The following is a 23,460-nucleotide window of genomic DNA, read 5'->3' as shown; positions in this document are numbered from 1 at the left end:
TATAATCTAATTTGTCTGATATAAGGATTGCCACCCCAGCTTTCTTTTGATGTCCATTAGCATGGTAATTGGTTTTCCACCCCCTCACTTTCAATCTGGCAGTGTCTTTGGGTCTAAAATGAGTCTCTTGAAGGCAGCATATCAATGGGTGTTGTTTTTTTATCCAGTCTGATACCCTGTGTCTTTTGATTGGGGCAGTGAGGCCATTTACATTCAGGGTCACTATTGAAAGATATGAATTTAGTGCCATTGTATTGCCTGTAAGGTGACTGTTACTGTATATTGTCTCTGTTCCTTTCTGGTCTGTGTTACTTTTAGGCTCTCTCTTTGCTTAGAGGACCCCTTTTAATATTTCTTGTTGGGCTGGTTTGGTGTTTGCAAATTCTTTTAGTTTTTGTTTGTCCTGGAGGCTTTTTATTCTCCTTCTATTTTCAGTGATAGCCTAGCTTGATATAGTATTCTTGGCTACATATTTTTCTTGTTTAGTGCTTTCTGAATATATCATGCCAGTTCTTTCTGGCTTGCCAGGTCTTTGTGGATAGGTCTGCTGCCAGTCTAATGTTTGTACCATTGTAGGTTACTGACCTCTTGTCCTGAGCTGCTTTCAGGATTTTCTTTGTCTCTAAGACTTGTAAGTTTTACTGTTTGATATCGGAGTGTTGACCTATTTTTATTGATTTTGAGGGGGGTTCTCTGTGCTTCCTGGATTTTGATGCCTGTTACCTTCCCCAAATTAGGGAAGTTCTTTGCTATAATTTGCTCCAGTATACCTTCTGCCCCTCTCTCTCTTTCTCCTTCTTCTGGGATCCCAATTATTCTAATATTGTTTCATCTTATGATATCATTTATCTCTTGAATTCTGCCCTCATGATCCAGTAATTATTTCTAATTATTTCTCTTTTTCTCAGCTTCTTTATTCTCCATCATTTGGTCTTCTATTTCACTAATTCTCTCTTCTGCCTCATTTATCCTAGCAGTTAGAGCCTCCCATTTTTGATTGCACCTCATTAATAGCCTTTTTTATTACGACTTGGTTAGATTTTCGTTCTTTTATTTCTCCAGAAATGGTTTCTCTAGTATCTTCCATACTATTTTCAAGCCCAGCTAGTATCTTTATAATTGTCATTCTGAACTCTAGTTCTGACATCTTACTAATGTCCATATTGAGTAGGTCCCAGGCAGTCGGTACTGCCTTTTGTTCTTTTTGTTGAGGTGAGTTTTACTGTCTTGTCATTTTGTCCAGAGTAGAGTAGATGAATGAGAGAACAAAATGCTAACAGGATAAGAACGATCCCAGAAAAATATACACTAAACAAATCAGAAGAGACCCAAAACTGGGGGGAAGAGAAGGAAAGAAAGAAGAAAAAAAAAGTATAAGATCAAATATGATCAGGCTGGTGAATAGATCAGTGCCACACAATGGATTTTGGGCATAATTTGGTCTGTTAGAAGAAACTGCCTCCCACAATTTTAAAGAAAGAAAAACATATATATACAAAAATAAGGGTAAATATGGTGAAGGGATGGAATATGACTGTAAAGATGAAAATTATAAAAGATTTTATAAAAGGAATTGATAAGATAAATTGGTTGAAGAAAGAAAGAAGAGAAATTAAGAAAAAGAGAGAGAATGTGATCAGGCAGGAGACTAGAACAAAGCCATACATTAGAGATTTAGGGTATATTTTGGTCTGTTAGAAGAAACTGTATCCCAAAATTTTTAAAGAGAGAACAACTTATATATATACAAAAAATAAGGGTAACTACAATGCAGGGATAGAATATGACTCTAAGAATGAAAAATAAAAAAGATTTTGAAAAGGGATTGATAAGATGTTGGTTGAAAAAGGGAAAAAGAAAAATTCCAAAAAAAGTAGAAAAAGAAAAAGAAATTAACTTTGAAAGACTAAAGAATTAGGGGGAAAAAAAGCCATGAATTCTATGTGCAGTATTCCCCTAGCGCTGGAGTTCTGCCGTTCTCATTGATCGGTAAACTTGGTCTTGGCTTGCTGGCTGTTCTTGCTGATCTTCTGGGGGAGGGGCCTGTTGCCGTGGTTCCCAAATGTCTTTGCGGGAGGCGGAATTGCCCCGCCCTTGTTGGTCCGGGCTAAGCAATCTGCTCGGGTTTGCTCTCGGGAGCTTTTGTTCCCTGCAAGCTTTCCGTGCAGCTTTGGAGGACGAGAAAGAAAATGGCGGCTTCCCAATCTCTGCCCCAGAGGAGCCGAGAACTCGGGGCCCCATTCCTCAGTGAGCCCCCAGAGAAAAGCATCGACTGCATATTTTTCTCACTTTCTGGCCTGCCAGGTCTCTGTGGATAGGTCTGTTGCCAATCTAATGTTTCTACCATTGTATGTTACCGACCTCTTGTCTCGAGCTCCTATTCTCTTTGTCTCTGAGATTTGGAAGTTTCAGCATTATATGTTGGGGTGTTGACCTATATTTATTGAATATTGGGGGTTCTCTGTGCCTCCTGGATTTTAATGCCTGTTTCCTTCCCCAAATTAGGGAAGTTCCTTGCTATAATTTGCTCCAATATACCTTCTGCCCCCCTTCTCTTTGCTCTTCTCCTGGGGTCCCAATTATTCTAATATTGTTTCACTTTATGATATCACTTATCTCTTGAATTCTCCCCTCCTGATCCTGTAGTTTTTTTCTCTTTTTCTCAGCTTCTTTATTCTCCATCATTTGGTCTTCTATAACACTAATTCTCTCTTCTGCCTCATTTATCCTAGCAGTTAGTGCCTCCATTTCTTACTGCATCTCATTAATAGCCTTTTTGATGTCAACTTGGTTAGATTTCAGTTCTTTTATTTCTCCAGAAAGGGATTTTCTAGTGTCTTCTGTGCTTTTTTCAAGCCCAACTAGTATCTCCGTAATTGTTATTCTGAACTCCATAGTTCTGACATCTTACTTATATCCATACTGATTAGGTCCCTGGCAGTCAGTACTGCCTCTTGTTCTCTTTTTTGAGGTGAGTTTTTCCGTCTTGTCATTCTTGCAGAAAGTGGTCACTTTTCTATTTGTAGAATTGCAGCTATTCTTTTCTTAGATCTCCGGTTGAGTTTGCAGGTGTTTAGAATTATTTTGGTAGCTATCTAGCTGAATTCCTGGGACCAGATAAAATTAAGATCTCCTACTCCTCCGCCATATTGGACCAAGATTCTTCCTCCTGTTGTTCTTTCTTTTGGGATGAATTCCTCCGTCTTGGCATTTGTCTAGTTCTCTGTCTTCTGTGTTGGGAAAGCCTGTTATGTTTCCTGCTCTTTATCTTTTTAAAAAGATTTTATTCATTTGAGCCACAGAGATACAGAGAGCATGAGCAGGGGGAGAGGCAGAGGAAGAGGGAGAAGCAGTCTCCCCACTGAGTCAGGAGCCCAATGTGGGGCTCGATCCCAGGACTCTGGGATCATGACCTGAGCCGAAGGCAGACATTTAACCATCTGAGCCACCCAGGTGCCCCTGTTTCCTGCTCTTTAAAGTAACAGCTATATTAAGAAGAGGTCATATAACTGCCCAGGGCCCGACATTTCAGGAAGTGTTTCTGGTGTATGCTGTGTGTACTCTGCCGTTGTATTTTGGCTGTTCTTTTCCTCAGATCAGTCCTCTGTAGTTTCTCTTTGCCTGCAGTGTGGACTATTTGGACCTTGTCCACTGTGTGGTGAGTTTTAACCAGGTGTTTTGGTCTGTTTGTTAAAAGAGGCTAGATCTTATTTCCCCTAGAGCTGAAGCTTTGCAACACTCTATGGTCAGTAGACTTGGTGCGTGTCGGGGGTGGGGTGTGGTAGTGGTGTGTGGGCTGGTCTTCTAGAGGAGGGCCTGCTGTTGCACTGACTCTTAATCACACTTGCCACAGTTAGAAGAAACTGCAGAGCGCAGGGGTGCGGGGCTTGGTGTAAGTAGCTCAAGCCTCCACTGTGAGGCGCTGTGCTGCTCCCTGGTCAGTCCATGCTAACTCATGGGGGTAAAAATGGCATCAGCTGGCTTTGTGCCTGCCACTGTTTAGGAAGCCCTCACAGAAGAGTGAGCAGTTTCCTATCATTTGTCCCAGGCATCCTTCAGATCCCTGCCTTTGCCCTGTGTGGGAGCCGTCTGCCCACCAGCAGCACAGTGCTCCTGTGTTTTATCTCAGGTGCATGGTTGGATTTCAAAACTCCAAATTTTAGGGATCCAGCACTGTGCAGAGCTGCGCTGATCCTCTGGGGGAACGGTCTTTTTTTTTTTTTTTTTTAAAGATTTTATTTATTTATTTGAGAGAGAGAGAATGAGAGAGAAGAGGGCCAGAGGGAGAAGCAGACTCCCTGCCGAGCAGGGAACCCGACGAGGGCCTCGATCCCGGGACTCCAGGACCACGACCCGAGCCGAAGGCAGCCACCCAACCACGGTCTTACCACGCTATGGGTAGTGCTGGTCTGTCTTGGAAGGGCAGTCGCATGAATGCGGCAGGGGCTTGGAGTTTATGGTAAAGCACAGCAAGAAGCCAGAGTCCCAGGTTAGCTGCAGGTGCTTCTGCTTGTATGCTAATGGATGGCACCTGCCAGCTCTTTTGTCCCGTGAGAGGCCGTGTCCTCTCCCAAATGCACTCTAACAAGGGGAACTGTCTGTCCCAGAGTGACCCTGGGGATCCTTGGACCATGCTGTCCCCTCCTAGGCCTCTGCCCTCCTTTTTCACGGGAGCAGTGCTACGCCCGCCTGACTCCACCCATCGACGGCACGGACTTCTAAAACTTCAGACATTGAGCTCTGCTGCTTGTAAAAACTTGAGATAATCAGCGCCTCTCATTTGACCCTGCCAGTGGTTTGGGGGAAGTGTTCTTCTTGTGCGATGTCCTGTGTTCTGCACTTGCTCTATCTTCTCTATGATCAGGGCTCCCTCCCCTCTGCAGCACCCACCATCCTTTTCTCTCCCAAATCTGCACTTCCTATCTTCCACCATGTGGCCTCTTTTCTCCCTCTAGTTGTGCATTTTGTTTTCTCAGTCCTCAGATCAATTTTCTGGGTATCCAGAATGATTTGATATTTTATCTGTGTTAGAGGGATGAGGCAAGCACAGAGTCCGCCTACTGCTCCACCATCTTAACTCCTCCCCCTTTTTATTATTGGGGGGGGTTAGTTTTGTTTCTTTGTGTTGCACTGTATTCCAGATCACTGATCCGTTCTTCTGCATCCTCTGATCTGTTGGTTCCTTCTAGTGTATTTTTCATTTTATTCAACTGTGATTGGTTCTTTTTAATATTTTTTGTTGCAGCTGTGAATACATCCACTCTTCTCTCCAGTCCAGTGAGCATCTTTATGACCATTATTTTGAACTTCAATCAGGTAGATTGGTTCTCTCCCCACCCCCCACCACGTGACTTTATCTTGCTTTCATGTGAAGCATATTCCTCTCATTTTGACTTTGTGTATCTCTGAGTTAGAATAGCTACTTCTAAATTTGAAGAAATGGTCTTGCATGTGGTTGTCCCTTTGTGTAGACTGTGTAGTATGCCTGGCAACTTTGGCTGTTTGCCTAGACTTGCAGTGGCATGGGCTGGGTTCCTGGGGCACTCCATGATGGGGCTGCCCTTGCTGGGATGCTGAAGCTGAAGTGGGCATGGGGTGGGGTGGTCCTGTCTCCATCCAGACAGTACCCTGGCAGTATAGCTAAAGCTGACGTTGGCACAGGCCGTGGCAGTCCTGGGGCTTCCAGAGGGCACCCTGGCAGGACAGCTGAAGCTAAAGTTGAGTACACACCAGGGTGTCCTGGTGTGCACCACACTGCTAAGAGGTCAGGGCCCCCGGACAGTAGACTTGATTACAGTGCCTGGGCCCAGCTCCCATCTGTGGTATGAGGATGGAGGGTGAATGTCAATGGTAGCAATCACCAGCTCCTCCAACTCAGAGTTCCAACAGCTCCTCTCCATTTGGTAGAGTTTCAGTACCGTAATTTTTATATTCATTGCCCTTTGAAATGGCAGTTTTCTGTGCCCTCAGGCAGACCAATCTGTTCAGTCTTTCAGTAGTATTCCACCCCACTGCAACAGTGTCAGGGTTGGGGTTTCCCTTTGTTACGGTCTTGTCCCTCTTAGCATTCTCCACGTAGTCTGTCTTGTGCAGCTGTCCAGTTAGCAGTTTTAAGGAGAAACTGCTCCGGAAGTATGTGCAGATTTGGTTATGCCCATGGAGGGGAGTTAAGGGTTTTTCTACCTTGCCGTCTTGGACCCTCTCCCCCTAACCTGCTCAATATTTGCCAGCTAAAGTCAACTGACGAATCTTCTCCACCTGCTAGTCGAACAAGTGCTAGATCCAATCGAGGATGCAAATCCGGTTGTCTTTAGTCCTTTGGTCCCTTGTTATTCAAATTGTGGTCTCATCTGAATAAGCAGCATAGCCATGCCTTAAGAAGACTCCATCTACAACAATTTCCTCTGGAATCACAATCTGCATGTTAAGATGCCTGGTCAAGTTCTGAGAAAAATGTGAAATGAAGCAGAAATGCAGACTCATAGATTGTGTCGAGTCCCTTTCATTCCCAGACTTTTCACCTGCATCACACTGGCCCAGCTCCTTCCGATCCTCCCATCCACATGACACTTGTCTCTTGAGTGGGACCTTCCTAGGGCAGTTGTACCCCACCTCCTTGAACTCTTGCACATCACTGCCATTACTGTGATTATCACGCCATAGCTTGTCCCGGAGCCTGTTCCATTTCCCTCTCATCTTCAAGAGCCCATGTCTTCGTCTCTGTATCCTCAGTCTGGCACATCGTTACCTGGCACACAGCAGGCCTGCGATAGTTGTTAGCCCCTAATTTCAGTAGAAAAGAGCCAGGAATTGGGTAGGTCAGCTGAGGTCACACAGCAGTCAGGGGGTTGAGCCATACCCAAACTCCTGAACCAGGGAGGTACAAGTATCATTTAGTGACTTCTGTGAATATCTCATTTTTAGTCTCCCCAGAGCCCACTGCCCCGTTTGGGATATCTCCATTCTTGTTTCGTTTTCTAAGAACTAGTTTGTTTTTATCTAAGCTCATTAGAACAGAACTTTCATCTATGTTATACTTCAAAGATGCAAAAATGCAAATTTAATGGAATCCATAATATGAATTCCCTAAGAGCCAAAACTGACAGTGGAAACCTGTTCACACTGGACCAGCTTAAGGGGCGCTCTAGCTGCAGCCCATGACATTGCTCTAGCATCATGGCATCTGTAAAATGGTTTTCCACTCTTAAGAGAGAAGAAAGGAAAATCAAAGCCCCAAGACCTTTGCTTTATTAACAGCTCCTAGTTGCAAAGGTTTCTAGAACAAAGATCTGTTGTTATCACCAAGATCTTCGTGGCAGAGACCCCCATGGGGTGGAGAGGCTGCCCCTGGGTCAGCGAGGCCCGTCTGGCTAGTCAAGGCCACATGCAGACAGCTGTTCCCGGGCCAGATGGCCTGCATCCCACTTGGGCTGGCCCCACACCAAGACAAGGAAAACCGAAAATGTCAGCTTTGGCCTTTTTACGGATAAAAATCAAAAACTGGCTTCAACCACAGATCATATAGGGAGCACACCTTTATCAATAGAGGAAGGAGAAAGAATTATGACAAAGAATCATACCAATACACATGGATAGGAGAAAATATTTCACACTAGTCAAAGAATGCTGAAATAAACTGGTTTGAAGCTTTGAATAAGTTCCAAGTTTTTATATTTTACAACTGATATTTTTATTAGAGTCCACAGTCTGCTAAATAAAAGCAGTAACAAGATATTTCACAAACTATTGTACAATTTAAATCATATGAATTTAATTTCATAAAAAATTAGGTGCATATTCATAGTGGCTAACTTAAAAATGCTGTTTCATCTATGGTCTAAAATACTTCTTTTATTATGAGAGATTTAGTTCCAGCACTAAAAATAATCCCATCGGTATATATATTTTTTACATGTTTTACAACATAAAGTTTGTGCTCTTAATCAAAAAGATCCACAGACTAATTCAGCATGTAAAAAATAATTTTACAAAACATCAAGTCAACCTTTCAAATCCACTTTTATTTTGTTTTTCCTCCTCCCATACAGAACTTCTCCCCACACCACATTTCTTGTAGCTATAGAGTCATGTGATGATGTTCAGGTACCATTTTATCCCTAAAACGTGGCTGGCATCAAAATATGACAGTTAACCAGTGTTAAATCTATAAAATATTTACATAGCACAGCACATTAAGCTTTAGACACTCGGCAATTAAACCACATAAAAATAAAACCAGACCCCCATCCCACGTGTTCGGAGTTGGTGCTCACGGCCCCCATCTGGCGACTCTACGTGGTTCGAAAGGCAGCAGAGGCATCAGGCAGTTACGTGAGAGGACACTGAACACTATGGTCTGGAAGCACATTAGCACGTTACCCCAGTGTCATGTACCACCACCCCACCTTTCTCCAAGGTGGTCTCATGATTCTAGAATGGCAGGTCCAGCTGATACAAAATGAAGACAGACAACACAACATTTACTCTGTGGAGATGCCCTAACTCCTACTATGCGCGTGCTGTGACTTTGAACACAACTCGTCCTAAAAACTTGTCACGATCATCCTGGTTTTTTAGGTTGGGTGATCCATCAATCTTGCACTCAACTGTTACTTCATTTACGGTACTGCTGGTGGCATTAAAGGAGACCTGGACAGCAACTAATGGCTGCAGATAACTCACCTGGCAAATAAAGGAAAATACATGAATTCCAATTCTATGGTAACTTCATTTATACTTTTATCAGGAGTTGGTTTATTCTAAAGTTTTTAAAAACAAGTTTTAATCTATTACATATTTTTTCTTTTGAACTGGATACTCATTTTTCACTTAAGTTTTTATGGATAGAAGTGTTCAGATGGCTATCAATGTTTCTGTGAGCACTGCATAGGTTGGGTCTCATTATCATTTTTTGGATACTCTATAACCTTGGTTTGAGTTTCCCCTTGCACCCAAGGACTACCTTACTGATTACTTAGATCTCCTAGATCCTTACTTACGGTTGCTGTGTTAATTTGATGCAAATATATTCCTAACTGTATTTTATCATCACTGTGGTTTCTAGACCTTTTCCTTCACTAAAAGGAACTAGGGGGCTGATTCCAGGACTGGGGCAGAGAAAGTACAAGATGAACATGGAGTATCTTGTAGTGCCAGAAGTAAGGAGGTGCTCAGAGAATCGTGGGAACATGTCTAAAGGACACAGAAGCCAGCCTGAAGTTCTCTCACTGGCCAAATTTGGGACAATTTTAGCATCAAAATAAATAGAACTGACAATAAGAGTCCATGAGACTATAAATAAATGGTGGAGAAGGCAAAGCTCTTTGCTGGAGCAGAATGCCAACTAGTAAATGGAGGAAAGAAAGATGGAATTAGAAAAACATCTGGGAACACTCCTATTAGTTGATTCAGGCAAGCATCAACACATGCTTAAAGCTAGGGGGGGAAACACAATTGTGTAGACTCTCCAAGTATTCTCTCCACATGATACTTGATTACGAAAGAAAAAAAATAACTTCACAGCAGAGAAACCTGGCTGTAAGTGTTCAAGGTTACCATCACACTAATGTGACCAATCAATGCCACATTCCTCCTGATACTATGTTCTGAAAACATAGTATTTTTTCTGAGGCATTCTTGCCAAAAATGTACAACCTACATTTAATCATGAAAAACATCAAACTCAAACTGAGGAACAAATAAAATAGGCCCCAAAAAAGTCCTGTACTCATTTTTGAAGAGTACCAGGGCATAAAACAGACTGAGGAACTGTTCCAGGTTGTAAGTGACTAAAGATGTAACAATGTGATACCCTGCACCAGGACCTTACTGGTAAAATTTCAACAAGGTCTGTAGACTGGATGATAGTATTGTTTCAATGTTAATTTCCTTTGGTAACTCTATTATGGTCATATAGAAGGTCCTTATTTTTAGGAAAATAAAACAAGCATTTACTGTAAAGAGGCACCATGTTTATAAGTTAATCCCAAATGGTTCAGGAAAGAAATTATACATAAATAGAGACTGGTAAGACAAAGCAGGTAAAATATTACCATTTGGGAAATCTGGGGAAAGGGTCTATAGGACTTCTTTGTATTATTCTAGCCACTTTATTTTTTTCACCTCTGGGCACATTCAGTGCACACTCTAAAGAAAGAAAAAATGGTATTTTATAAGTTTTGAACTGTAGATGTAGGATCTCTACTTGGCATCACCATTTAAAGACCAGAGTAGAGGATGCAGAAGTTACACAGGGCATATGTCTGCCTACCCCAGACAAGTGACATTTTAATACAGATGCGCCAGTTCCCCAAGAGTCAAAACCACTTACAAACTTCTAAGTACTTACATGCAGTTTTTTCCCATAATATGGAAAATATTTTAAATCTATAAGTCCATTGGGAGGATAAGTTGATAGAGCTGCTGTGTTTTCACTCTAAAGGAGAAAACAAGAGAAACCTTTTTTTAGACCACAAAAAACAACTTAAAAAGGAGTATCAATTATATTTTTGAGAACAGACATGTTAATCTTTGCTTAAATCCTCTGACACAAACTATCCTGATTCTTCTCAACATTTCCCGATATAAGCCTATAAGGCTTTTCCAGAAGAGTCCCTTCTAACGTATAGCCAGATCTGATCATGCACTGTCTAAAAATCTTATCTGCCTTCCAACTACCCAATGCCAGTTCTCCAGCCATTGACAGCAGGAAGGGAGCGGTCTATAGGGGCCCAATGTATTCCTGAAATGATTTAAAATACTGTGCTTCCAGACTGTAAACAAGGGCTGCCACACTGCAGAATGCAGGATTCAGGCCTGGGAGGCAGCAAAAGTTTCCTCTGATTAGTAACTAACGGTAACCAGACGGGGAAATGATGATGTAACTGCCAAAATCTATTAGGAAAAATTTAAGGTACTCCAAGCAAAACTCTTCTTAACCAATTTAAATACCCTTAAATTTATGAGCACATGCAAATCAAAGTAATCGAATTTACTGGAATTATATTCCATGTATTTTAAAAACTGGTAAATGTGACCAACAGACAAATTAATCATCCATAATCCAACTCATTCATGTTATTATCTCTATTCTTCTTGATAAGCAATGAGAATTCTCAGGTAACACATTCTGAACAGGACTAATTTTAACAACTGTAACTAACACACACTGAGTAGATGACAAATCAGACTTAAGAGCGGTGGAAGTTTACTAAGCATGAATTAAAATAAAACATTAATAAAAGCCTGAATTCTAGATTTAAATGCACTAATTTCTATTTTTGAAAGCACACAGCAAAACTAAGCGTCTCCTCTAAGGAGAAGTCCTCCTCTGCTTCTGTAATGATGAGTAGCACATGTGACAGACAAGTGACACAGCAAGATGACAGCACAACGCAGAGTGACGACACCCCACAAAATGTGCAAGCTCTCAAGATCCAGGTCAAAGGTAGGTGGAAAGAATAGGAGATAACAAAGCTGAGAGAAATTGTAGAAGCCATTTTCAACCACCACCCCACATTTGTACTCTTTATATAAAGAAAAAAACAATCACTGTAATGAGTGCCTGTTTTCTCTTAATACAGGAGCTTAATTCACAGAAACAGAGATGTTCCCCAACATGTAAAGGAGATTTTCTGTGGATTACATTTTATTGATTTGGTATTTCCAGCCAGACACCCCATTTAACTTCTTTTAGGCCCAACACCCTTCTGTGGGCAGGATCAATTACCAAGACGAGAACTGAGGCTCAGTTAAGATCACCCAGGTGTGACTGACTCTTAACTGTTCTCTTGGTTTGTACCAAAAACGTTGGCAAGCTTTTACTTGTACTTTCTGAAATACTGAAGTGCCTATCTGAAAAATGGTAACTTGAGGGTGAGGCATACATGTCCTAGTTTTCTGAGTATATGAATGACATCTTTGGAAACTAGGAGCAACTAAGTTGAAGAATCTATTAATAGTCACTAAGTTTTAAAATGAGTGTATTTTCTTCTACACACTCACCACCCTTAAGATTTGAACACAAACCAAATGTTCTAAGCAGTGTTTATCTCTGGGTAGCATTTACCAATTTTTTTCTTCTACATTTTTCTATATATTCCTAAATGAACAGGATTCACTTTTATAGAAAAATTAAATATTCATCTTTTAAATTAAGTGCCCAAGAGCATGTTGTCATCAATATTTTGGTATCTTATGTAAAACAAGCAGATCAAACTACGTAATACATCTATATCTTCTCTTGTATTCTTAAAAATAAGTCAACTAAAGAATTTAAAGAACACTTGATATAGACAAATGTAATGGAAAACATGATGATCTGCAGTAAATGTTCCCATCTGCTCTAGAGCCACACCCCTAAAATGTACACACTCCACCTGATTACTCCTTTGTGACTGGTCTAGTACAAGGCAGTTTTTAACAAACTTTCTAAAAACAAACTGACTCCCCAACTCAATAAAATCCCCATCTACGCTTTACATACATCTTCAAACAACAAACTGAAATTTAGTCATTAATCAGGATTTTTCATTACCATTTCCGCCAACTATTCTAGAAGCAAAGGATACACAATAGATAAAAATCCATTTAAAACCCTAAGGGAACAGTTACACGGAGTTGTTTATACTGGCCAACGGTTTACAAAACTGACATCTTAGGAAAGGAGCTTACAGCTTTTGCCCTTCTGGGGCATGCACGTAGTCTGCTCACAAGCAAAGCAAAAGCTCCCACATACAGGTACACTGTCATGAAATTAGCACTTCTACCTGGCTGAAGTCTAGCACCTAAGCCTCGGGAACTTTCTATGGGAAAGACTTGCAAGCAAGGAGGATAATAAAGAGTTACTTTTTCTGAATCTTTCTCGTAGCCATAATGTTTTCTTGTCTTAAGAGATCAGAGAATCTGCTCAGATTTTCAGAAGGATTTGTTTATCAAGAAAAGCTCAGCTTAGATGTAGCATCTGGTTTTAAGTAACATACTGGCTGACCTGACTCTGGTATAAGGAGGTAAAGTGAATTGCCTATGGTTCACACATGCATACTTCAACCCAGATGAGAAACCATAAATTTCCTGGCTTTTTATTCTACTCTTCTGAATAAATATTCAAAAGAAATTATTAAAGAACCACTGTGCAAGAAATTTCTGCCCAAATAAGAAATCCATTCATGGCTAAAAGGAAGACTGTTTTCTCCACAACTTTAGAAGTAATTTCAATGTAACATTTCAAGTAAGATACTTTGAACACAGATTTGGGGTTGGAATGCTAAATTTTGCACAACAAAAAAATTAAATTTAGAGGGGCGCCTGGGTGGCTCAGTCGTTAAGCGTTTGCCTTCGGCTCGGGTCATGGTCCCAGGGTCCTGGGAAGGAGCCCCGCATCGGGCTCCCTGCTCCACAGGAAGCCTGCTTCTTCTCCCTCTCCCACTCCCCCTGCTTGTGTTCCCTCTCTCGCTGTGTCTCTCTCTGTCAAATGACTAAATAAAATCTTTAAAATAAAATAAAATTTAGAGCTTTAACATTTTCTCCTCAGAACTCTTACCCATCATTTACATATTTGTCTTAGTTGCACTTGCAGCATGGAGAGAAAACAAAAGAAGTTATGAGATGAAAACTGCATAGCACTCTGGAAAAAAAGTAGGGATAGGAGAAATACTGCCACTGCCTTAAGGAAAATGTACCATGTTTCATGAACTCTCAGATGCCACTATGTACACCAATTTATGTACTATTAATAAAGAAAAAATCTTATGATACACTATTAAGACACCAAACATTATAAGGCCAACCCCCATTTCAGTGTTATTAAGCTAGAAAAAAGTGTATCTCAGATTTCATATATGTAAATGCAAACACAGTGAAATCAATGCACATGGAAAACATCTTTTTTGATTTATCATTTGCAAATTAAGAAGGGCTCGACACCCAAAGTTTGGTGGAATTTTATTCTTCTAAGATTGGCACTTCAGAGGACTTTTAAAATACTAAGATATACTAAAGCTTTAAAAGAAGTTGGGTTATTTTTTGAATACTAACCTTTGAAATACATTCTATCCTTGGTTCTCCTTGAGGTTTTAATCCAATTATCTAAGGTAAAGAAAAACTGGTTAATTGAAACATCACAACATATATAAAAGAACCTCCTGTTTTGTTGCTGGGGACCCAGGGGTGGAAGGGTTGAGAGGAACACTAACTCGGTGTATTGAAACTGTTACATCTGCCTTTTAATTTTATTTTAGAGGATTAGAATGGACTTTTCAATATAATAATCTTACCAATTAGCTGTCTTATTACTGTACTAGGGCAATTTAGAAAAATCCATTACTGAAGAACTGAGTAAAACACAGTATTGTACTTTACTACCCTTAAAAACAAGAAACGAACAGAAACCTTTAATGCTAACAGTAGGAACTGCAGAAGCATAAAACTGTTTTTCACGAAAATGTATTAGGTCAAAACCTCAACATGTTTCCATAAAGTTTCCATGGAGCCTTACCACATCTCACATCTGTCTGTTCCACAAAATGCATACACTGGGGAGAATCCCATTTTAAGATACAGTTATACTAACTCTTCATGGCAATTTATCCCATCTCTTTTGTGGGAGGATCTTTTTATGTTTTGAATTTATATGCATTTTATAAGCAAATGCCTGTAAAATGTAAACATCCCTCCCGAAAGAGAAGTTCTGTGGCAACCTAAGTAATATCAACAGCAGTAACAATCCTTCCCCATGTGATGGACTTTGGAACAAACTATACTGGGATTCAACCCCCTGCTACACTCAGCATGCACAGCTCATGAATGATCCCAGCTTGAGCCTGATAATGCTGTCTTCTTGTCATGTCCTGTAAAGCTATGCCCCATCAGCAAGTGTAATCCTGACCCTCATCATTCAAAGAGGACATACTGAAAGAGAAAATAAACTTGAAAGGATGGTCCTGTAGGAGAAGGAACTGAACTTCTCTTGACTTTATATTGGGAGTAGATTTTCCAGGAATCTAGATGTTATGAAGATACTCCTGGAAGGCTGCAATTGTAAAAGGCATTCCTGTTAAGCTAAATAAATTTAATTCATCTTACGAGCTAGATTGTCTAGTGTGTCCCATTACTCTTGGCTTATTTTGTTAACCTTAATTTCAATGAAGTCTTCCTGAACCATACCACTGTAATTATTAAGGTACCTATTATGTGTCAGGCAGTGTTTCAGAATGATCTCTATAGAGTGTCCTGGGATCATGAGGAAACTGTCATTGTCCACATGGGGAAAGGAGGGGAGGCTGGAGGGGCATCAGTCTGGGCGCTTCAGGATCTGGCTGGCTCTTTCATTTAGCAGTGCCAATGGACGGTAGCAATTTGCTTATCAAGGGCAACTTTAGTGAGATATAAACTCATGCATGATCTTGAGAGGTCTACACCTGCTTATAAAGCTGCTTTTTCTTTGAGTAAATGATCAGGAATAACCACCTCATTCTTCACGGGAGGCCTTACAGGTCTCGATAGGACAACTGTATCAGAACACAGCTCTGCAGTACAGTATTTATAAAGCAGTGAGGCACAGGGGTTAGAGAGTACTTCATTACATAAGGAAGCATCTTCTTTTGCACAATAACCCCACGTCATTTTTACTTCCACATAGAGAAGCTAATGAGCTTAATTTGCTAATGTCTATAGAATTCAGGCACTTCCTCTGTACACCAAAGCAAAATGTAGCAACAACCCACTGAGCTCATTATAATGCAATTTTATTTGTATGTCTACTTTTTAATTATATGTACATATACTATAAAACTATGCTTTGCTACTAAATATTCAGAAAGGGGCGCCTGGGTGGCTCAGTTGGTTAAACCGCTGCCTTCAGCTCAGGTCATGATCCCAGAGTCCTGGGATCGAGCCCCGCGTCGGGCTCCCTGCTCATGCAGGAAGCCTGCTTCTCCCTCTGCCTGCTGCTCCCCCTGCTTGTGCTCTCTTCCTCTCTCTCTCTCGCTATCTGTGTGTCAAATAAATAAATAAAATCTTTAAAAATAAATAAAAATAAATAAATAAATAAATATTCAGAAAAAGTTTAAACCAAGACCTTATAGATTCTCAATGGAATTTTAAATATTACAATAAAGGATTCAAAGATGAGCACTGCACATTAAAAAAAACCATGCTTTAGTTATGACAACCTGAATACCTGCCCCCTGAAGCATTCATCTATGCCTAAATGCACATAAATAAGAAGGGAAAAGCTGAAGCTGCTGTACTTCCCTAATCCATGAATTAATGAACCAGTCTTAGTTTTTTTCTGTATTAATTTTCCAAAGGTCAATTAATACCGTGGCTAATCTTTTATGCGAGTTGCCCCTAAATGAGATAAAAAAAAAAAAAAAGAGTTGCCAGCTTCTTCATATAAGCTACTAGAAAAAAGCAGCAGCAAAATATGTACATACTCTGTTCATTTTCACAAGAACACAAGGATTTCCTCTGGAGTAGCCAAACTCTGGATCATCCACACCACTGCATGCTTGAAGTAAGGCAACAGGAAACTGACATGCACCATAAATTGGACCCTTCTGTTCAAAAAGTGCTCCATCAGGACAGGCTGTGAGATTCTTCTGTTCTTCTAAATCGTATGCTAAAAAGGAAACATACATGTGTACACAGATCAGCCAGAAACAGTTCTTAAACACACCCAGAACACATCATCCTTTGGATGACACTTTTCAAAAACAAAAACAGCAATGCTGATTACCAGATTATTCTGGGGAAAGAATGTTAAGTTTGTTCCTTTAACTTTTTGATGTTTACTCCATTTCAACAATGACACGAACTGGATTACAGACCAGTCTCTTTTGTCACCATTAGGTGGCGCCAGCCACAGCTATAGCTTTATCTGAATGCCTCCAATGCTCATGGCCCAAAAGATAGTGGTGGTAACCTATAAACTTGTCATATCACTGTGTTGTACACCTGAAACTAATTATGTGTCAACTATACTCCCATAAAAAAAGATACAGTGGTGAGAACATATAAAGGCATTGCGGCTGCCCTTACGGATTTTACAGTATAATGGGGAAAATAGACATTAAATCTAATAATCATAACTGAAGGGCCTAAAGATATATAGTGCTATGGCAGTCTAGTCTGCAGGGACTGCAACAAAGCTGAGCGTCAAGGGGCACGTGTGAGTTAATGTTAACTTAGAGAAGGGTGTTTTTAGCAGAAACAGAGGTAACATCTTAGATAAACGCAAGTGATAAAGGAGTCAAATGGTCACAACCTGGAGATGGGGAAGAAAGGAGAGGGAAAGATACACACTGGGTTTCTGGCTGTTTGCCCCACACTAGCAGTGTTAGGCAAGAGTGGCACAACAGTGAGCAAGCCTGATGTGGTCCCTGCCCTCAACGAATGTGTTTACTGAGATACTCACAAATAGTTAAGATATGCTACAGCAGTACCTCAATAAGAACTACTGGTGTGTGGGTACAACTGGTACCAGAAAAAGGCCACCTAAAGTGAATTCAACCAAAACAGGAACAAAAATTTCAAAGTAAATGTGTGGGGTTTTTTTAAAGTTATTTATTAGAGTGAGTGAGAGAGAGAGAGAGAGAGAGAGAGAGAGCGCGCGCGCGCGCACACACACAAGCAGGGGGAGTGGCAGGCAGAGGGAGAAGCAGACTCCCCACTGAGCAGGGAGCCTGATACGGGCTCCATCCCAGGATCCCAGGCTCATGACCTGAGCCAAAGACAGACACCCAACCACCTGAGCCACCCAGGTGCCCCAGTAAATGTCTTTATAAGAAAGTGTAGATCTTTACTTTGGAAAAAAATTGTCAAAAAATCTTTGGTTTCATCTTTTATTTAGCCAAAGTTAGGATACAATTGTAAATTATGTACTCATTTAAAAGAAGAATTCAAATATTTGGAAGATAGGGTTAAACTTCTACAACACAATAGGTACCTCACAACATTCATCACTTCCTTTTTGACTTTGGTGGCACAATCATAAAGATCATTTTGCAAGAAATATTCCGAGGCCTTCACCAATTTCCCCCAAGGGTTTGACTGCATATACCTTTTGGTATAGGTCAGTTCATCAGTGACCATTTTTGTATCATGCCATGTTCCACTTCAATACAAAATCACTCTAATGCAAGGAGTTGTAATGATGAATGGTCAGATTATGAAGACCCCCCTCGCCCCGAGTCCAAGGCATGATGGGACATAGATCACTAATCCCAGACAGAGTAACCAAAGAGCCCTATACACCTGACGAAAGCCTAAAATAAGAAAAAGAAAGGTCAACAGGAAAGGAAAAGGGAAGACCTGAAAGGAAAAAGGTTAATCTGAACAAAATAAAACTTAAACCAAAACAAATTTTAGAATCCAAAAGAAATACATTTAGAAACAGAATGAAAAAACCGGCCTTGCAGAGGAGAAAAAGGCAAAAACAAAGGAACTAAAATTCTATATATAGCTAAACTATCACCTATAAATGCAAAATTAGGTCATTTTCAGAAATGAAAGGACTCAAAATTTACATCTCGTCTCTTTTCTTATGAAGTTACTTGAAATAGATATACCCCATTAAACTAGGCAGTAAATTAAGAAAAAAGAAGGCAGGAGCCAATAAACAGTGGATCCAACTAAAGTGATAAAAAGGAGTCCCAAAAATGACAGCTGGATAGTTAAAGGCTTAAACAATTACCTGTACAGAATATGGAAGGAGGGGAAAAGCTCTAGAGTTTTCCAGGAAAAAAAGGGACTCAAAAGGATACCTCAAATGACAGTGTACAAATAAGGAAGTCAGAAGAGTGTCTACAGATGACAGAATTAAGACATAAAGACTAAGTATAAAAAGGTGACCAATAACGAAGCTAAAAATAGTAACTCAATTATTGAACTGGGTGGGTGGGGGAGGTCTGAGGCATGTGAGGTAAATCGTCATCTGTCATGGCAGGAAGTAAAGACGATGTATAAAAGTGATAGATCAAGAACCAGCAGGAAAATATAATATTTGGAGATACAGAAAAAAATACCGTAAGAGAAAGTTCAAAACCATGGAGTTCTTTCCCACTGAACATGTAACCAGAATCAGATTATTCACAACCTCCACTGCTTCCTCTCTTGCCATACCCCCATTCTACTCCTCTGCATTAGTGTAATGGCCTCCTAACTAGCTTCCCTGCTTCCCCTCCCCCATAGTCTCAAAAAAGCAGCCTAAGTGATCCTTTAAAAATTCGAGTCACATGATGTTATTCCCTGCCTAAAAACCTCCAACTTAGTCAGCGTAAAAACCAAAGAACTTAACGATGGCCTCTGAAGACCTACACAACCTAGTCCTCCTGTACTTCCCTGACCTTGAGCTCCTACAACTCTCACCTTGGCTTACTCTATCCAGGCCGTCTCGCTTCCTTGGTAAACTGTGACATTTTAAGCCTCGGGCTAGTTCCCTCACCTTCAGATCCTTCCTCAAGGATCCCCTTCCATGAGACCTTCCTAGACCACCCTGTTCAAAACTGTAACCCTTCCCCTCTCTCCATCTGTGCCTCATGTCCCTCCACTGCACTCATCACCCTCCCATGCACCACAGGACTATAGACTCCATGAACACGTTTCCTGTGTTCACTGACAGAACTTAGAAGAGTACTCGACACAAAGAAGGCCCTCCAAAAATATTTGTTGAGTAAATTAATAGGATTGCAGCTAAAAAGGAGGACAGGAAATGGTTTTCCTTATAGACCTTTCCTTACTATTTGATTTTTAAATCACGGATTATATTCTGACAAAAACATCCTTAAACTATCAAGGGAAGGAGATTTCGAAAGGCAGCCAAGTGGAGGTGTAGGATCAACAGCTTTTTGATTTAAGACAAGAGAAGTCGAGGACTTTCTGCATGCTGATGGAAGGATCCAATGAAGTGAGGCTCTATCCACACTGGAAAAGGAATAGTTAACAATGCTTCCAAGGCACTGAAAGAAGAAGATCCAAAAAGCAGGACTGGTACAGGTGGCCTTAAACGCGAGGAAGGGCATCAAAGCAGGAGAAATATCATAGACAAAATGACTGTAACTGTAGGTCTGTTTTACTGGTAATGGGAAAACTGGTGGAATTCCCATCTGAGTACTTCCATTATTTCTTTAAGGAGGAAGGCAGGTTATATGAAGTGAGTTATAGTGGGAAAGGTAACGGGTCAGAGGTTTGAGTAGAGGTTGGAAATAATCCCGTCAGAGACTTATCCAGAGAAATTCAATAGGATTGCCAGGTAGTAGAGCTGGTACACTTTGAGGGAGGTGGTAAAATATTCATTGTGCTGATTAGTCCTGAGGAAAGCCTTCAGCAGGCTGCTCAGGGGGCAGGCTCAAAGAACGGGCTTCATCCAGGAATTATACGGTTTCATCTAGGAGAATTACTAGAATTACGTGGCTTCATCCATGTGCATTTTATGACAGACTGACAGGTAAGGGATTTTAGAGTACTGGCAAAACTAAAAATGAAATGAAAAACCATGGAATTAGGGGCGCCTGGGTGGCTCAGTTGGTTAAGCGACTGCCTTCGGCTCAGGTCATGATCCTGGAGTCCCGGGATCGAGTCCCACATCGGGCTCCCTGCTCGGCAGGGAGTCTGCTTCTCCCTCTGGCCCTCTCCTGCTCTCTCTCTCACATAAATAAATAAAATCTTAAGAAAAAAAAAAAAAGAAAGAAAAACCATGGAATTAATAAGCTTGGTAAAAAGGGAAGTAAGGGAGAAGGGGCTGGGATAAAATAAAACAGTGAAGTGGAAGTCCCAATGAGGTAGAAAAATAGTGAGGGAAAGTTAAACAGGCGAACCAGAAGGTTGTGTCAGGAAAGCCTTATTTAATCAGTCATTTTGGCAATGGGGTCCTATATGTTCTAAGGAATGAATGTAGAGCTCTGTGCCCGAGGAAGAGGTGAGGCGATTAAGAACCAACAGGCCAGGGCATGTGATGATTATTCATGTGTATGTTAATACCACAGAGTTAAGTTAAACAAAACAAGAGGAAAAACTGGGTTAGGATGACTGTAACAGCCTGCTAACTCCAAAACCCACAGCGGACAGGTATTTGGTTTTGTTTTTTTAAATGATAAATACCATTCCTTTTCCCCTTCGTAAGTACATTGGATCCAAAAGATCCAAATACATAAGTCATTATTTTGTATAATTTAGTTTTGTCTTAAATACTTTTTAATGCAGATATAAATATGTTATGTCTCAACAGACTTACTCATGCACTTATTACAGAAAAGAAATCAACTGCCCACTCGGCTTAGATCCCTATGTCTTTCCATAAGTTAGAATATTCTTATGACTAATTATAAAATCTACCTGCAAGTCCTCTCAGTGGACTGTGTTTAACAGAAAAAAAAAAAAAAGGTAAAACAGACTCTAAGAAAGATGTTTCTAAAAGTAATCATTATTTGGTTTTCTAAAAGTAATCACTATCCTATGGTTTCGCTAATAACTAAAATCTTTTACCTCACTCTAAGAAAACATACTTACGTTTTAGAAACTTCCTAAGGTCTTCAATGTACCCTTGATAGGACCGTGGATCAGACACAGTGAATGAATATTCCAATGCAGTTAGTGGTTTTGGAAAAACTGTAAGTCCTATAAAGAGATAAAAGAAAAAGGGGGAAAATTAACTGCAGGAAATTCCCTTCTTTCTCCTTGCTCTTATATCGTAAGGGCAGATCTCATTAAATTATAAGGAAAACTGTGTTCACAGATATGCTGAAATTATCAAGAACTTCTCACTTCTGATTATGAAGGCACAGATATTTAAATGGAAGAGAACTGCAAATCTTCAAAATAATCTGACATTATCAGTTAAAAACCTCCCCTAAACCTGATTATCCACAGTTAATTATAATTGCTGTTCCTGACTTAAAAAGTTGTAGATTTTAGTTTGTACTTCCTATTTTCATTTATTTCTATCAAATATTTTTAGGTTTTGTCAATTTGCTATTAATAGGAGAAAAATTTTAGCCAATCAGTCTCCCCACTTCTGTCATTCAAATTACAACTGTATGGAAACATAGAACTTACTTCAATGAAAGAGGCCTATATACAATTTTAACTCTAAGGTTAACTATTCTTCCTTCAATAATAAACACTGCTCTATAATTAAAATGTCATTTTCACATGATGAGTTTGGAATATAACCACCAACAGTTTCGTATCAGGAGTCAACACCCACGTATACAGAACATGCTGAATGAGTTTAAGAAAAGAAAATGTAAGCATATTTATCTGTAAGAAAGATAATCAGGCTTCCAACTTTAATATAAGCTTTCTTTGTTTAAAAAGCATTAGATCTAGGGGTGCCTGGGTGGCTCAGTTGGTTAAGCATTCAACTCTTGGCTCAGGTCATGGTCTGCCAGGTCAGGCTCCCCTTCCTTCTGCCCCTCTGCCCCTTCCCCAACTTGCACACACACACTCTGCCTCTCAAATAAATAAATAAATCTTAAAAAAAAAAAAAAGGCATTAGATCTAGATTATTAATTCAGCCTTGCACTCAGGCTTAAAAACAGTCCTAAAATTTTCACTAGTCTCTAAACATTTCCCATATCAAAGTTATTAGAGATGCCATGCCTTGCACTAAATCTGAAAATATACAAATAACAAGAGTTGTTTTAGTTTCCATTAAAACTGCTGCTCACAGACATCTAGTTCTTTTTTTTTTTCATTGTATTTTAATTCCAGTATGGCTAACAGACAGTGTTATATTTTGTTTTTGTTGTTTTTTTAAATACAGTGTTACATTTTAGATCAGATCCAGTTTTTTTACTTGCCTGTGTTGGGTTTGCATGAATCTTAAGTTAAACTAGATGCAGTGCTACCCAAATAATGATGAAACAGTGTTCCTACATGGCAGAGCAAATCTTAGTCAACATTCAGCACAAAAGACCTCCTTAATTAAACTCCCCATTCACCTACGTCAACATACCAGAGATCAATTGTATTTGGATAATCTCCTATGCCTGGTTTTCCATCCACTGCAAAATCTTTTATCTATAATAACTTTTTAAGACTTTTTGTAAGTCTTAAATGAAGGAATAAAACGTCTTACTGTCCAACATATTAAGTGACCATCTGCATATGTATGAAATTGTTTTTATTTTTTAAGGTTTTATAAGAGGAAGATATATCCTCCAAGTAAAAAAGTAACAGAATCAAGGCAGCTTGTACATAACTATATTGAAAACACCTAACTCTAAGAAAAACCCAACATAAAATATCCAGATTTCTAAACTAAAGAAATTTTAATGAAAACCATGAAGATATCTATGCTTTACACAAAAGACTACATTCCTTTACATGACTAATTTCTAAGGGACTGTTTTAATGACTGAATTTACAAAAACTCTGTATTAAGACCTGAAAGTATAAAACTGAATTTTTTTTAAGATTTTATTTTTTAAGTTATCTCTACACCTAACGTGGGGCTTGAACTCA

General features: G+C 39.9%; 1 protein-coding gene across 2 annotated transcripts in view; it reads right to left on the bottom strand.

Moving 5' to 3' along the window:
• Positions 1-7,665: 7,665 nt before the first annotated feature.
• ATP1B3 (ATPase Na+/K+ transporting subunit beta 3) overlaps positions 7,666-23,460 on the bottom strand; it is a 43,358-nt gene continuing 27,563 nt past the window's right edge. For both annotated transcript variants that reach the window (XM_027586189.2, XM_027586188.1), the window contains 5 exons: positions 21,505-21,612; positions 16,434-16,618; positions 14,035-14,085; positions 10,349-10,435; positions 7,666-8,682 (listed from right to left, as the gene is read on the bottom strand). In XM_027586189.2, the coding sequence (XP_027441990.1) occupies positions 8,509-8,682; positions 10,349-10,435; positions 14,035-14,085; positions 16,434-16,618; positions 21,505-21,612 (605 nt within the window). In that variant the 3' untranslated portion in view covers positions 7,666-8,508. The remainder of the gene's footprint in view (positions 8,683-10,348; positions 10,436-14,034; positions 14,086-16,433; positions 16,619-21,504; positions 21,613-23,460) is intronic.

Source organism: Zalophus californianus, chromosome 1 (genome assembly GCF_009762305.2).
Source record: "Zalophus californianus isolate mZalCal1 chromosome 1, mZalCal1.pri.v2, whole genome shotgun sequence".
Taxonomy (NCBI): domain Eukaryota; kingdom Metazoa; phylum Chordata; class Mammalia; order Carnivora; family Otariidae; genus Zalophus; species Zalophus californianus.
The sequence above is the reverse complement of the archived record's forward strand: the minus strand, read 5'-3'. Positions and strand labels throughout refer to the sequence as shown.